Genomic DNA, 14,952 nt, shown 5'->3' on the forward strand with positions numbered 1-14,952 from the left:
TTTTGGTTGTCTGTTGATACTATGAATGAAGGTTTAGGTTCTAGACTCTAGGGTAATTAATGTAGGTAACTTGAGTATGTTTCCTCCAACTTTGTGTAGATTTCATTACCCAGTAGCCCCCTACCTTGAAAGGGCTGGGGGGGTGCTGATGGGGAGCCCTGTGTATGTGAAGGGTGTTGATCGTTAGGCTTCACTTGAGAGTTGGTTTTTTGGTTTTAGGCTGGATTTAAATGCATCTGCTACCTGTGGCCATGTAGCCATATAGGAATGGAAAGTGGATGGAAGGAGCTGAGTAGTTGTGGCCTTTCTATTCCTTATGCAGTCTTTGCTCTGTGCCTATTTCTGCTCAACCAGCTCTAATCTTGGAGCCTCTCTGGAGCTCTACCAGAGGATGGCACATACAGCCGTTTAAGACTTCTCTTGTGTTTATTCTTAGGTTGCAGCTTCCTTTGCTCTTGTTTATTCATCAGCTCTGAATAGATTTAGTACCCTTTTCCCTATCATTTCAGTGAGGGAGAGTAGAAAGGAGAAGACAAATACATTTGCCCATTCATTTTGAAATCCCGAGCCAGAGGTTCTGTTGACAAATTTGAACATTTCTGATTTTAAGAATTGAAACAAACTTATATATGTTAGTGCATTATGGATTGTTTCCCAAGTATTGATAGAATAGTTTAGAATGTTTATAGGATATGAAATTAGTATAATGCTAAAATACAAGTCATCTATTTATGAATAAGTTGTGTTCTAAAAATAGGTATAAAGCTTTTTAGAGCAAGGAGAGCTGAAGATACCCCAGATACCTGGTCAGGAGAGGATTGTGGGGAAGGTTCCAGGCATTGCCATTAGCTACTAATTGATAATTGGGGCCAGAAGCAAGGTAACTCTGCTCATGAGATGTTGTTTACATTCTAGAATTGGAGGAAGTTGCTTGTTTCCCAGTGTAAAATTTGCTAACTTTAGGTTGTCTTCCTTGATATAACATTAAGATAAAAGCTCTACTACTTGTGGCTTACTAAAGAAAAGTACTGTGCAGTGGCTGTATAGTTAGACTGAGGTTGCAAGTTGTGTTTTATTTCAATGAATGATAAAAGAATAATTTGCCATGTCTTTACTTCTAATAAGAGTGAAAATGAATCTATATGCAACATTACTGTTATTAATTCATTTTGGGAAAGTTAATTGCAACTGTGTGGTTCAGGGATTTAGTGCAAGAAGAAGAACAGTTGATGGAAGAAAAGAAAAAGAAAAAAGACGACAAGAAAAAGAAGGAAGCTGCTCAAAAGAAGGTAGTATATGTATAAACTAATTATTTATATTAAGCAGTTTAAACATAGATTAAAAAAGAAAATTACTCTTATCGGATTATTTAAAGCATTTGATTTAATGTTTTAACTTCAGTGGAGATTCATTTTAATATTTAATGTCTTTGAATATGCATTAATAGTAACTTGTTAAGTGTGTACAATTTAATGCATAGTTATTTGATTTTGCCAATAATTTTTTTCGAAGGTAAGTGCTTTGCATAGGTCTTTATTTTTCGATTAGGTGTTCCTAGGTTTTCATAATACATCATTTTATAGTGAGAAGAGCATGGAATTTGTAGCTGCATAGAGAGGCTTTGAAATCGGGCTCTCCCACATAGCATACAGAACAGTGTGGCCTTCAACTTTATTTAGCCTCTCTGGGCCTTAGTTTCCTTATGTTTTGTAAAATGAGAGTTGAATAAAATAAGTTAATGTAATACATACACATAATAGAAAATAAAGTAATAAAGGAAATAGTAATAAACAATAGGAAACAAAGTGTCAATTTCCTTTTCTCTTTTTATTTAGTACCTGGGCTGATTTTTTTAATTTGCAGATTATGTTAGGATATTTAAAAATAAGCCAAAGACATAATTGCTGCAAAAGATCTTTAACCAATACATTAATCAAAAACTGTAATCAAAGCAACACAAATTGCAGAAAAATAAAACATGCCTGTAAAGATTTTTCCAAATTAATACTAGAGGCTGATGACAGTTAACCGAGTTAGGCACTCATCTCCTACTACATCAACGTTTCAAGGACCTTAAAAATGTTCCAGAAGACCCAGTGATGTTACTGTTCCATTTCTGTATTCTAATGAAAAGTTATGATTTTAATTTTTAATATATACCTTTTTTGTGCTAGGAACTGGATATAGACTAGAGCAACATAGTTATCTCCACAATATTTAGTAGAGAAAAACAGGATACAAAACTATGGCAGGTAGGGATCTGTTGAAGCACAGAGAGAAGTGCTTAACTCAGCCTGAAATGGGGTAGAGGGACAGGGAAATTTTCTTAGAATAGAAATTAGCCAAGTGAATAAGGAGCAGAATGGAAAATGATTCGAGCAGTATAAACTGAGAATTAAGTGTCTATAGCCTGTATGTGTTAAAGTATGGGTTTTGATTGCAGGGGGTGGCGGTGGGAGGAGCCAAGTGTAGAAATGTCGGGATGAGACTGGAGGGGTTGGTCATAACTGTTGGCACTTCTCACATTTTGGCCATCGGGTGTTGGGGAAAACACCAAAGACATTTTAGTAGAGTGACATAAAAATTTGTATTTTAGAATTGTATTTAGAACCTTGGCCAATTGTGGAATTGGATTGGAAGGGGTAGAAACTAGAGGCTGAGTTATTGGTGAAGGGACTATTAAAAGAATCCACAGAACTTGTTGAAAGGATATGAAGGGAGAGTAACCTAGATTGACTTTTAGGTTCCAGAGTGAGTGGCTGAGTACATTTTGGGAGCAGTTAACCAGGCTAGGGGATACACAGAAAGGGGAAAAGAAATATAATTCAGTTCTGAACTTGCAGAGTTTAGGGTGTGATGAAGCAAATAAACAGGGGAAGAGCGGAGTACAGAGCACTGTGGAGGATTAAGAGTGATGAGGATGAGTTGATTTAATAGGTGACCCTTGTTGTCGGCCTTTTGTTTACTCAGGAGTGATGGGAAGAGATTCATTGGTAATTGTCATAGGGTTTGGAATAGATTCCTAGTATAGAGTTTTGGCATTGATGATGCCTTAGGCCGTTGTCAGAGGCCTGTTGGTGGTATAGGATGGTCTTTGCAATTTGATCAATCTTTGCTTAGGATTTGTTATGAAAAAGTTGTGTCCTCTGTAAGTCTAAGGTTGGGAGGAAGGCTTATCAGACTCTTGTTCCGTGTGTGAAGGCCAGTTACTTAATGAAAAGAGCCTCTAAGAAACTTGAGATATATTGAGGAAGATACTTGAGTATACTTTGTGTAGAATCATTAGTTTGGCAAGCATCTGAGTGATGCATTAGGCCATGTTGATCCCTGCGTCTAAGGAGTTTAAGATTTAGCTGGTAAGTCAGGATGTATGTGAAATGACTAGAGAAGAGGCCTTAAGTTATTATATAATGAAGTATGTTTATTTGGAATTTACTCTATTTACTGAGGAAATTCTAAGAAAGGAGTCCCTCGAATGATTTCTTTAGTGTGTTTTTTTTTTATTGAGGTATAACTGGCATATACAACATTTTAATAGTTTCATTTGTACAACATAATGATTCAATATTTGTGTATGTATTGTGAAATGGTCACCCCAGTAAATCTGGTTAATCGTATCCATACTTAATTGGAGAATTTTTTTTCCTGTAATGAGAACTTCTAAAATTTTAAATATTGTATTTTTAAATATGTAATGTGAGTATAATTTTTAAGTTGTAAGTATATAAATAAATGACTTTAATTGTTAAAGTTTACCTTTATATTCTTTATAACCAAATCTAAATCACCAAGGCAGTGTCTTTAACACACGAATGATGATTTTCGTGGCATTTGGCCCCTCACAAAATCTGAAGTGAGTTCTTCATACTGTTTACCGCTCCATCCCTGCCTCACTGAGGGTTCCAGGCTCTCACCCCAACTATGTCCCACTGGAACCATCATCAGAGATGTGGTTCCATGACCATTAGAGAGATGGGGAGGGTTTTTTTTTTCCCCCTTTCTTTTGTCAGATCTTCAGCATTGATAGGGATTCCTATGTATCCTATAGAAAAAGTAATATCTAGTGATTGAACACAATATAAAGGAATATTTAATATCTCTAATAAATGTTAAGCTTAGTAGACTAATGCCACTGTAAATAAGACTGTTCTCTAGTTAACCAGCTTACAACTGAATCTGAATACAACCCATTGGTGAAATGAGGACAGCTGGTATTTCTGTAGGCTGTTACCACATAGCTCTTTAAAAACAAAATAAAAGGAAAACTGTCCCAGGTTGGCACACTTATAGCCCATATGAAAGATTGTGAGTCACAGGAGTTTTAAGATAAGTTTCCTGGAGCTTGTCTTTTGTCTGTAGTAGGAGCCAGCAGGTGTATCCAGGTAGGTGACAGAGATCTCCATAAGCTAGGGAGACAGGCCCATTTATATAAATGTTGAAACATGAATTCACTATGGTAAAAACAATCTGTTTGTTTTATGTAACCTATGCACACTTTGAAAAAAACTATATATTTTTGTTTCTGAAAAAGACTTCAGATACTATCTGTCTTAATCCATTCATTTTATGTATAAGGAGCACAAGCATTAAAATGAGTTAAGTGTCACCATCAGGGTGACAGAACAGGAATAGAATTGAAATCTTCTAATTCCCCCAGGTTTTCCAAAACTCGGTGCTATGGCTTTATCCTTTTGGTACAGAACATTATCTTATACTCTTACTTTATTTTTCACCAACTAAAGGTGAACTTTAAAGCTGGAAATAATATGGTGGTTTTTATAAGGCATTTAATAAGTCTTTATGCCATGAATACAGAAAACAGATTTAACAGTCCCTAACTGTGGTCTTTTAAAGAAATTTAAATTCAGACCAGAGTTAATTTAATTTCTATTTTAAATAAAAAACTAGATACACAACTCCTTATATAAACAATTAGACACCAAACAAAGCTCAGTGCACTATTTGTACTATGATAGTTTTTCTAATTTTGTTAATTAGTTAAATATCAATTTAAATATTTAAATTCCTTTAAAATTTTTTGACACAAAATTACATGGTTTTTATTTTATTTCGGTTCCATACATCTCTAGTTAATAATAGAAACCAATGGATGATTTTTTATTTTTTGTTTTTTGAAAAGCCTTCTATTTCACATCTAAGAATTATGGCTATTTGTTTATCTTCTGATTCTAGGCTCAGAAAATAATTTGATATAGCACAGGAATGTAGTTTCTGTACTTAAGAAAAGGGTAACAACAGTAGTAGTAGGTTGTTACCATGGATTTATCTCTAGGTTCTGTTTTTAGAAGAAATTTCTAGATGGAATCTTGAGGGAAATGTAGCGAGGAGGAAAAAGGAGGATGAGAAATAGGTTAATTATAGAGGGATCATTTAGTATAAACTTTACTTTAAACATGTAATTGTAGTTCCTAGAAAGCATATAATGGTTGAGGGTTGGAAGGAGGCACCAACACAAATTGGGACCTTTCGGTTGAGAATGTTTAAAAGTCAGTGTTCATGGGTATTTTTGTTACTGTGTTAAAAGCTTGAAGGGATTTTTATGAAAGGCTTTGTGGATTTAAATGTACTCATTTCGAGCTTAAATTAGACTTTCGTTGTAGAAAACTTCGTTTCATTTCTCCTTTTTGGAAATTTTAGTATTTACTAGTTATGTCTCCCAAAGGCTGTTTTGTTCTGAGACTAGAGATCATATTCAGCAGTCTAAGTAGCAAATTTTCTCAGTAACCTAAGTGGTAATATAACCAGGCCTGGAGCATTGCACTCATCAAGGGCAGTTAGGTATTGTCTTTACAGTCCTGGCCCTTATTTAAGCTTACTCTTCTCTTTTATTTTTTTAAAAAAATCATTCAGCAGACCTGGGTTCTAGACAGTGTGCTGCTTGCTGAGAAATCACAGAAAAGATCTCTAACCAGTAATTATCTCATTTAAAATAAGTGAATCAAACTATCAATTCTTTATTCCTTGTTTTAGTTTCTAATACCTGGCACTGTTAAGACATTTTAGATGATTAGAAAAAGAGGAGAAAAGTAAGACCTGGGAGCTGGGAGTGAGTTTGAGTCAAGTTTGTGAGAGAAAGGAGCCAAAGCATGGGCGAAAGCCAAAGCATAACTCAGATTCAGGGCACTAGGGAATATCTGTTGAATGCTTTCTGTATGCTAGGCACTGTCCTAAGCGTGCTCTCTTTTTTTTTTTTTCCCCCTAAGCTCTTTATATGAGTTCAATCCTTTTAGCCTCACAACAACTCTGAGGTAGGTGTTTTTGTTGCCTGTCTTATAGGTGAGGAAACCGAGCTTTAGAGAAGTTAACTAATTTTGACCAAGGTCGCACTGTAAATGGCGGAGCCAGGAGTCAAAGCCAGGCAGTCTGGCTTCAGACTCTGAGCTCTTAACCACTGAGGTATACTTAGGGGTCGAGGAGCTGGGATAAGTGGTGCAGAGCCTGACAGAAACAAAGCACCTGGCATGGACCTGGCATGGGTGTGTCTGCCACTTGTCTGATGCCTTCACTAATAAACTGAGGCAATTGTGATAATTGCTTGTGGAATCACAGCTCAGGTGTTTTGTTTGTTTTTAAGAAAAAAATATTCAAAATAGAAATATTTTTGCTTCTCAGTTTGCCAGAATCCTTTAATTCTGTTGTACAAGATCCACAATGATACCTCACGTTTGAATAGTATTATTTATCCAGAAAAGATCTTTTTATATTTTACTTGAGCCCTATAATAGCCCTGAAAAGGTAAGCAGAACAGGTTTTTTTTCTCTTCCTCCATTTGAGGGATTAGGAAACTGAGACCCAGAGGGTTTAAATGACAAGGTCATTTAAAAGTAAGACAAAACAAACAAAAAAAAGTTGAAGTTAATTTTAATATATTTTATATAACCCAATATATCCAAAATATTACTATTTCAACATGTAATCAGTATAAAATATTATCAGTGAAATTATTTACCTTTTTAAAAAATACTAAATAATAGAAATCTGGTATGTATTTTGTGCATATCACTTCACACTAGCTCTGTTTCAGTGGTCAGTAAACACATGGGGATAGTGGCCACCTTTTTGAACAGTGCAGACAAATATTCTTAAAATCACTGACCCCACTTGGAAAATTCTCTTTTTAATAGTTTGAGTAATACACAAGTTCCCTGGACCAACCAACAAAACCTATTTGAACGAAATGGAACTCTTTCAGTTCCATTTCCTCCTAATCAGGAGCTCTTGGGTTCTATTACTTACATTCTTTCACTAGATCAGTTGGTGTTCTGATGGGCAGACTCCTTTGAGTGTCCCCTTGGTGCTGTTCTCTGTAGATGACACAGTACTGAATGAGGTTGATCATTGTTCTCAAGCAACATGGAGGTTTTCTTCCCAAAGGGGTTGGCATAGTAGATATCCTTCATGTTGTAAGGCCTAGAAGAGCAACACTGTATATCTTGGGGTTTAGTAATGTGGTCATGGTTTCTATGTACTGTAGCCTAGTTTCCTTTGGAAGTAAACCGTGAAAGAGACCAGGTGAGTTAAACAAAAAAACAAAACAACGCATAGAACAACACATAAAATCTGTTTTTCAACATGCAGAATAATTTCCGTGTTTATTTTTTGGGTTTCAGAAAATTATGTTATCTTATAGTTTGACGTGATGCTTGTAATACTTGGAAGTATTCAGATACTGAGTTCTCTCTAATAAGACTATTTTTCTATTACCAGATTTTAAAAACAATTTCTTCCAGAAATAAATTAAGTGTTCAAGCTAGTTGACTGGTCTTCTGCCATTGTCCTTCCATCAATTTTTTTTTTTTTTTTTTTTAATTTTCGATCCATATAAAGTAAAAGATGGGCCTCCATTATTTTATGTGTCACTAGTGCTCTAAAACTTGGTAAAGTACTTCAGTGCATAGATTGACTCTCTGGCTTTCCGGGGAAAGATTAATGTTTGGTGTGGCTTCAATATTATGGTAATTGCCATATAGTTCTTTACCATATAGTTCTATAATGATATAATTTTTAAAATGGTGTTTTTGGTAACAATTTAATATGACTAAGCAAAATGAATTATCCTGCCCTATGACAGTTAAGAAAAGCTTTATCTTCATTTAGAAACAATTCCTGGTTATTCAGTTAGTAATTATTCAGTCTTCCCTCACCTCCCTGCCTATCCTTGTATCTTTTTTTTTTTTAGGATTCCCACACAGTTGGGCATAATCAAAAAGTTGATTTTCACTTGTGGCCTTTGTCTGTAATCAGTTCTTTTTGAGGCCCTTGAAGTTTGAGCCAGACACCTTGAGGCAGGCCTGCTGTCCTCAAGCCCCTCTCCCTGTTGTGTCAGAGACAGTGGAAGTAGGGGCAGGCATGGGAAGCAGGGCCCATGTCAGTTTAACTTTAGAACACAGTAATTTTAATTGAATTGTCAGATGTGTCAGAAGTGACAAATGTTTCAAAAATTTTCCCACCCAAAAATACTTAAACGTTCACCATGCTTAACTGTAGCAGCCTAACTTCCAGGAGTTAAACGTATTACTAATTTGGCCGAAGAACCTTTATGCAGCTTTTCTTCCAGAAAACTTAATTCATGTTTTATCATGTGAAACAAGAAAATTTGAAGCCCTTTAAACATTTGCAAAACTCATTAGATCCATTAAAAGGTAAAGGTGACAGTTATATAATTTTAAAGCTAAATGATGAGAGAAGTGAAGTTCCATTTATCATTATTATTATTATATACTGTACAGTGGTGTCTCTTCTGCTTTGTGCCTAAAGCATTTCAAGAATTTTTTTTTTACTAATAAACATTGTGTCAGGGACAATGGGGCACATCTGTGGGAAAAGCATGCTTTCTTTGCATATCTTTTCCTATGCAGTTCATCTAAATGACAAATTCCTTATTTAATAAAAATGTATATGTCTTATGTAATAGTAATATATGAGCATTTTATCATAACAATCCATTTCTTTCAGTTTCATAATTACATTGTTTTTTGTTTGTTTGTTTTTATTTTAGGCCACTGAACAAAAAATCAAAGGTACGTTGTTTAAAGCTATTTTTTATTCTTTTTTCATTAAAGGAAGGTTGTTGATATGCATTTTTATTCACCTCCAGGATGGGAGAGAGAAGAGCATGAAAGGAACAGGGGGTGGGGACAGACTTCTTCAGTGACATCACCGTGGAGTCATCTTTTGGGGTTTATGATTTATTGTAGTATATATTACCACCTTAAAAATATACTGTTTCGAGACCTACCTTACATTTATCTCCTAGAATAAACACCACTTCCTAAGATACTTCCTTGATTGGAGTCTTTGAGCACATGTGCCTTTCCTTCATTCTTCCATCTAAAAGTCTTCTTGTCTGGAGCTACCTTTAGGACTTTATTCCTTGTTCTCTGTATAATATTGTCCCCCACTCCTTCCTGTAGGCAGACAGTGACATCCATTCTATATTATCACTGAGAATAGTAGATTGCTAACCTTATGGTCAGGTTGAACAGCCCCCAGTACATGCCAAGCAAAAGACTTCAGGGTGGTAAGGAAACAGGAACCTAATTCCTCTCACATCCTGAATCAGGAGTTCTTCACCTTCCCAGGAGTTGACTACCTGTAATGAAAGGTGTAGGGCTCTCCGATGCTGAACTTGTTAGGCCGAAAGATTCTGAATTTTTACGTAAGCTATACCAAAAGTATAATCTCTGCATTTGGCTGATACCTGCACTCAAAACTGCTTGCTTTTATTAGAGGTTAAGGTAAGGCATTGCTTTTTTTTAAATAAATTTATTTATTTATATTTTTATTCTTGGCTGCATTGGGTCTTCGTTGCTGCGCGCGGGCTTTCTCTAGTTGCGGCGAGCGGGGGCTACTCTTCGTTGTGGTGCGCGGGCTACTCTTCATTGCGGTGGCTTCTCTTGTTGTGGAGCACGGGCTCTAGGTGCGTGGGCTTTAGTAGTTGTGATGTGCGGGCTCAGTAGTTGTGGCTCACGGGCTCTAGAGCGCAGGTTCAGTAGTTGTGGCGCACGGACTTAGTTGCTCTGCGGCATGTGGGATCTTCCCGGACCAGGGCTCAAACCCGTGTCCCTTGCATTGGGAGGCAGATTCTTAACCACTGCGCCACCAGGGAAGTCCAAGGCATTGCTTAAGGTAACATTTTTAGGTGCAGCTGTATGAGAGTGAACAAGAACAGATAAGGAAGACCTTTTTGAGGTTGTGAGTCTTAAAGATGAGACAGCCGGTCAAAGAAAGAATGAAATGGCAGAGGGATCTGCATGATTGAAGGCACAGAGACAAGACATAATGTGATGTTATGTGCATTGGTGGTATTCCAAGAGCATTAAATACCTAGTGATAAGTGGTCAGGGTTGAAGGGTTTTTCTGAAGGAGGTAGGCAGGGACCAGGTCAGAGAGGGCCTTATATGCTAAATGTACTCAAGGAGCCACTGAAGAGCTTAAGAAGAGGGTGACATCATTTGTTTTTTCATTCTTTTAAATCTAGCAATCACTTACATGGAAAGTTTTGGTTGAAAGATGGGCAGGGATTTGAAAGATGGAGCTAACAGAAAAAAGACACTGGGCAGAAGAGGCAGGTGGACAAGAAGAGGGAATATTCAGAGAACGAGTATAAGGGTGTTAAAGGGAAGGGGCCGAATATAGGCATAGAGGTAGGGGGAACTAGAGGACTTCGTGCTGCTCAAAGAGTGGAGAGCTAGCAAAGGTTCTTGCATTTAGAGGTCATGGTCGTAAGCTATGCTTGAAGAACATTTCTTTGTCAGTTGTGTCTAGTGTCACCAAAAAGGAGCAGTACCAGAGAGAGAAGAGAAGGAATAGAGAGGGTAATGAGGATTTGAACTGAGGTCTTGACAGTAGAGGTAGGAGTTGGATGACAGATGTTTGAGATATAATTGACAGGATTGGCAGCTGGTGAGATCAGAAGAGGACCTGAAGGTGATATTGCGGCTTTGAATTTGGATGTCTGAGAAAGTTACAGGGATGTGGAATGATGTAAGGAGTAGCACTGCCAAATTAATTTAGTAGGAACATGGGAAATTCCCTGGCCTTCCAGTGGTTAGGACTCTGAGCTTCCAGTGCAGGGGGCACAGGTTCCATCCCTGGTTGGGGAACTAAGGTCCCACAAGCCTTGCGGCGTGGCCTCCAGAAAAATAAATTTTAGTAGGAACATGACCAAATTAATTTTCTTAAAACTCCACTTTTCTCACACCACTCGCCTGGATAGGAATGTTAAGTTGTTCCTTGTTGCTTTGCTTCAAAACCAAACTCCTGGTTGACTTTCAAGTCCCTCTTTAATCTGACCTCCCATGATCTAACCAACTTGTTTCCCATCACTCCTTTATACTTTTCAGATCATTCTTATCTTTTTCATGTTCATTCCTGTTTGTTTCTTTTTGATCCCATTTCTTAGCCAAGGATGCCTTTCAGCTTTTCTAACCCTCTCAGAACTCATCTTCTAATGGATCCCTCTAACTGCCCTTGATCCTTCCCTTTCCAGTTTCTTAGGATGTTGTGATGTGTATTAAGCTTGGGGCATTCACTTATATTCTATCTTAGATTTTTAACTGGTCCATGGATATTTGTTTCTTCAGACACGATCTTTGAGTACCTACTGTTTATATCCTTTCCAAATGTAAGTCATTCTTTTACGTCCATACATAAAACATGAACATATTTGAATCTTTTTTTTAGATTTTCCACAATCCTGAGAATGTTAGGCTGAGTATATGAAAGTCACTTCAAAATGCTTTATATGTTGTTTTGCCAACTATTTTACTCACTTCATCCTTCTTTTGATGGCAGCTCCCTTCATACTTGGTCACGCTTATTCTGATTCATGAAAATGTATTTATTTTTGTGGTGTGTACAATATATGGTGTTTATGGCAGTGATTAGATTATAAATTGGAGGCTTGTGGTATATGGGTTTGGCTCACACAGTTGTTTTTTTAACTAAACTTTATTGGAATAATTTATGATTTGCTGAAAAGTTGAAGATAGTACAGAGAGTTTCCATATAGACCTCACCCAGTTCCCCATTATTAACATCTTACATTTCTGTGGTACATTTGTCAAAACTAAGAAACTGGCATATGTTGATATTACTGAACTCCAGACTGTATTTAGATTTCACCAGTTCTTCCATTAACTTTTCTGTTCTAGGATCCAATGCAAGATAATTTGTTTAGTTGTCATTTCTCCCTGATCTCCTCTGGTCTCCACACAGTGTTTTTATTGTTACCCTTTAAATTTTTAATTGATTGCCAACATTTAAAAATCAGGAGAATTCACCTAATTCAGGGTTATAGTTTATACTGTCAGCATCATTTCTGTCTTTCTGTATTATAGAGTCTATATAAAGCCAGGTTTAGTCACATGTGGCTATTAAGTACTTGAAATGTGGCTAATGTGACTGAGGAACTGAATTTTAAACTTTATTGGACCACATAGCTCTAGAGCCTTCTTGGTTGTTAAGAGTCAAGATTTTAGTGCTCAGACTGAGCATAACTGGTTAGGCCCGGCACTCCCTGTAGACTTCTGCCTTAATGAGCTATTTCCTTTTCTAAGGCTACTGCCGTTCCGGACTAAATAATACCTACTGATGCTGCTCTCATTCAGTGGTGAAACTGTATAAGAGCTGGATTTTTGTAAGGTGTCATAAATTAAATTCTTGACCAGCTTTCTTATATGAAAACAATATGATGTTTATTTCTTGGTGCAGTGGACTCATGCGTCATCTCATAAAAACGTGGACCATTATAATGAGTGACATCATGAAATTTCTGAAAATTTTATTCTTACCTTGTGACTTGAACTTTGAAAAACTGTAAGGAGCATAGCTATTTGAACGTTTGAATATTTGAAATTCCTTTCTAAAATATGTATATGATGAGTATCTCTTTGAAACAGCAGGGGAATGAAGTGCTAAAAAAATTATGGTGAGGTATAGGAACGGATGGGTATCCTGTGGACCTATACATTGTAAAGACAGGGAAGGACTGGGAACTCTGTCAAGAATAAACGTCATTTTTTAAAAACAGCTTTCCAGCTCTGACACTGGCTTGTTTTAGAAGCATACTGATTGTACATTCCTTGCAAAAGAATAAGCACTGTTAATTTTTGACAGCTAATACTTATTTTTCTGTCTGTCTGTCTATATCATGCCAGTGCTTTCTTCAAGTGGTTTCATAAGCAAGCTAATTACAGAGAACAACAAACCCTAGAGCTCCTAAAGGAGATGAGGGGAGCCTGGGATGGAAGCAGGAATAGAGAAAATTTGATACAGATTTTTTGTTTTCTGGTGATCACATAGGGAAGCATAGTTTATTGTGGCTATTCTCTTTCCGGATTAATTAAAAACTCATGAGAATTGAATCAGCATTTAAAACACATTTTTGTTCCTGCCATAGTTGGAAACCATTATTTGTATTCAATTCTAGCCTGTTTTTCTATCAAACACAATTTCATTACTTAAATCCATTGATCTAGGGAGTGATCAAAATATTCAAGAGCTGTTAAATCAGCTGCATGTCACATCATATTGGAGGCGTCATGATAGCTAACTCTGAGCACTTACTCTGTAGCATGCACTGTGCTTTATATTTATATTGTGCTTGATTATATTTCATTTAGTCAAGGTGAGATTCTAAATATTTAATTACGAATAGTGAATGGGCACCAGTGGTTCATAACACTGTACTGGAGCAGACCTAAGATCTTAATGTGCTAAGAGTAACCCTTAGCTATTGAATTTTGGGAAGTGTGTGGGACCCAGCGAAGGGACTAGGGCAGCAGCCTGGGAACTGTGAGATTTAATGCAGTGGATATTTAAAAACTAATACAGGAATAGGGCTTCATCAGTGTATACTAGCACAATATAAGCCTGCTTTTAATCGCTTCAACAGCCCTATGAGAGTGGATAGTATTATCACCATTTACAGGTAAAATCAAGATTAAGAAAGGTTAAGTAACTTGCCTGTTGGTTATGCAGCTGATTGGTGTCTGAGTAAGGGTTGGACTACTAACCCTACTGGGCTGTACTGCTTCTTTTTCTTTGAAAATATCCCTGTAGTTAGTTACATGGAAGACAGAACAGGAGAGCTACACCATTGCCCATGCTTTAATAATATGCAACGAATGAACTAAAACAATGCATCTTTTAAAAATATTACAGAAGGATCTTCCAGCAGATTTTATAGTATTTCCCTGTTGACTGAGCACAAAGAAATAAATAAAAAATTGTATTACCAGCAAAATTTTTTGAATCAGAGAGGTTTCGACAGTTTTGTGATGTGTTAAGTGGTTGACTTTTCAGAAATCATTTAACATTCATGAAATACTTATTGTGTGCCCACCCTGTTTCATGCACTGTTGTGGTCACTGTTGTGCATGAAACAAAACAAACTCCAAGTCCTTGACCCCGCTGTGTTTCCATTCTCATCTTTGTTTTAAATGTTTTTACCTGTGATCTCAGCTTAGCACTCTGTTTTCCCATGAGATCATAAGTTTCTCAATCACAAAGCCACCTACAATAATGAAATTCAGGAACTTTGGTGGCCTGACAAAGGATCACTGTACTGCATAAATTTTCAGAGGAGAAAATTGAGACCCAAATAGATTGTGACTTGAAGCACATTGCCTGACCTTGTTCACATAATGGCACATGTAGAAAATGACATTGGTGGGGCTGTTGTAAACAGAAGAGGCCGCTCTCAGCTGAGGATGACGATCCTAGAGAGTCTGGTCCCCTGGCCTCTGAAGTGCTGCTCCCTTCAGCATCCCTGTAACCGATTCCTGTCACACAGGTTGGAAAGGTCTGCTGTTAGAATCGGGGTTCAGTTCAGTGTTTCTCTCCACAGTATGCATGGTAGAAACATGACTTTTGTACTACAGGCAGGTATTAGGTAATATTTGGAAGACCAGGTTCTGATTCCAAATG

The 14,952-nt window shown here is 36.9% G+C and overlaps 1 protein-coding gene across 7 annotated transcripts in view; it reads left to right on the forward strand.

The window, feature by feature from the left end:
* TNRC6A (trinucleotide repeat containing adaptor 6A) overlaps window positions 1–14,952 on the forward strand; it is a 97,445-nt gene that overhangs the window by 21,230 nt on the left and 61,263 nt on the right. For all 7 annotated transcript variants that reach the window (XM_068524662.1, XM_068524659.1, XM_068524656.1 and 4 more), the window contains 2 exons: window positions 1,202–1,289; window positions 9,020–9,041. In XM_068524662.1, the coding sequence (XP_068380763.1) occupies window positions 1,202–1,289; window positions 9,020–9,041 (110 nt within the window). The remainder of the gene's footprint in view (window positions 1–1,201; window positions 1,290–9,019; window positions 9,042–14,952) is intronic.

This window comes from Eschrichtius robustus, chromosome 16 (genome assembly GCF_028021215.1).
Source record: "Eschrichtius robustus isolate mEscRob2 chromosome 16, mEscRob2.pri, whole genome shotgun sequence".
Classification (NCBI taxonomy): domain Eukaryota; kingdom Metazoa; phylum Chordata; class Mammalia; order Artiodactyla; family Eschrichtiidae; genus Eschrichtius; species Eschrichtius robustus.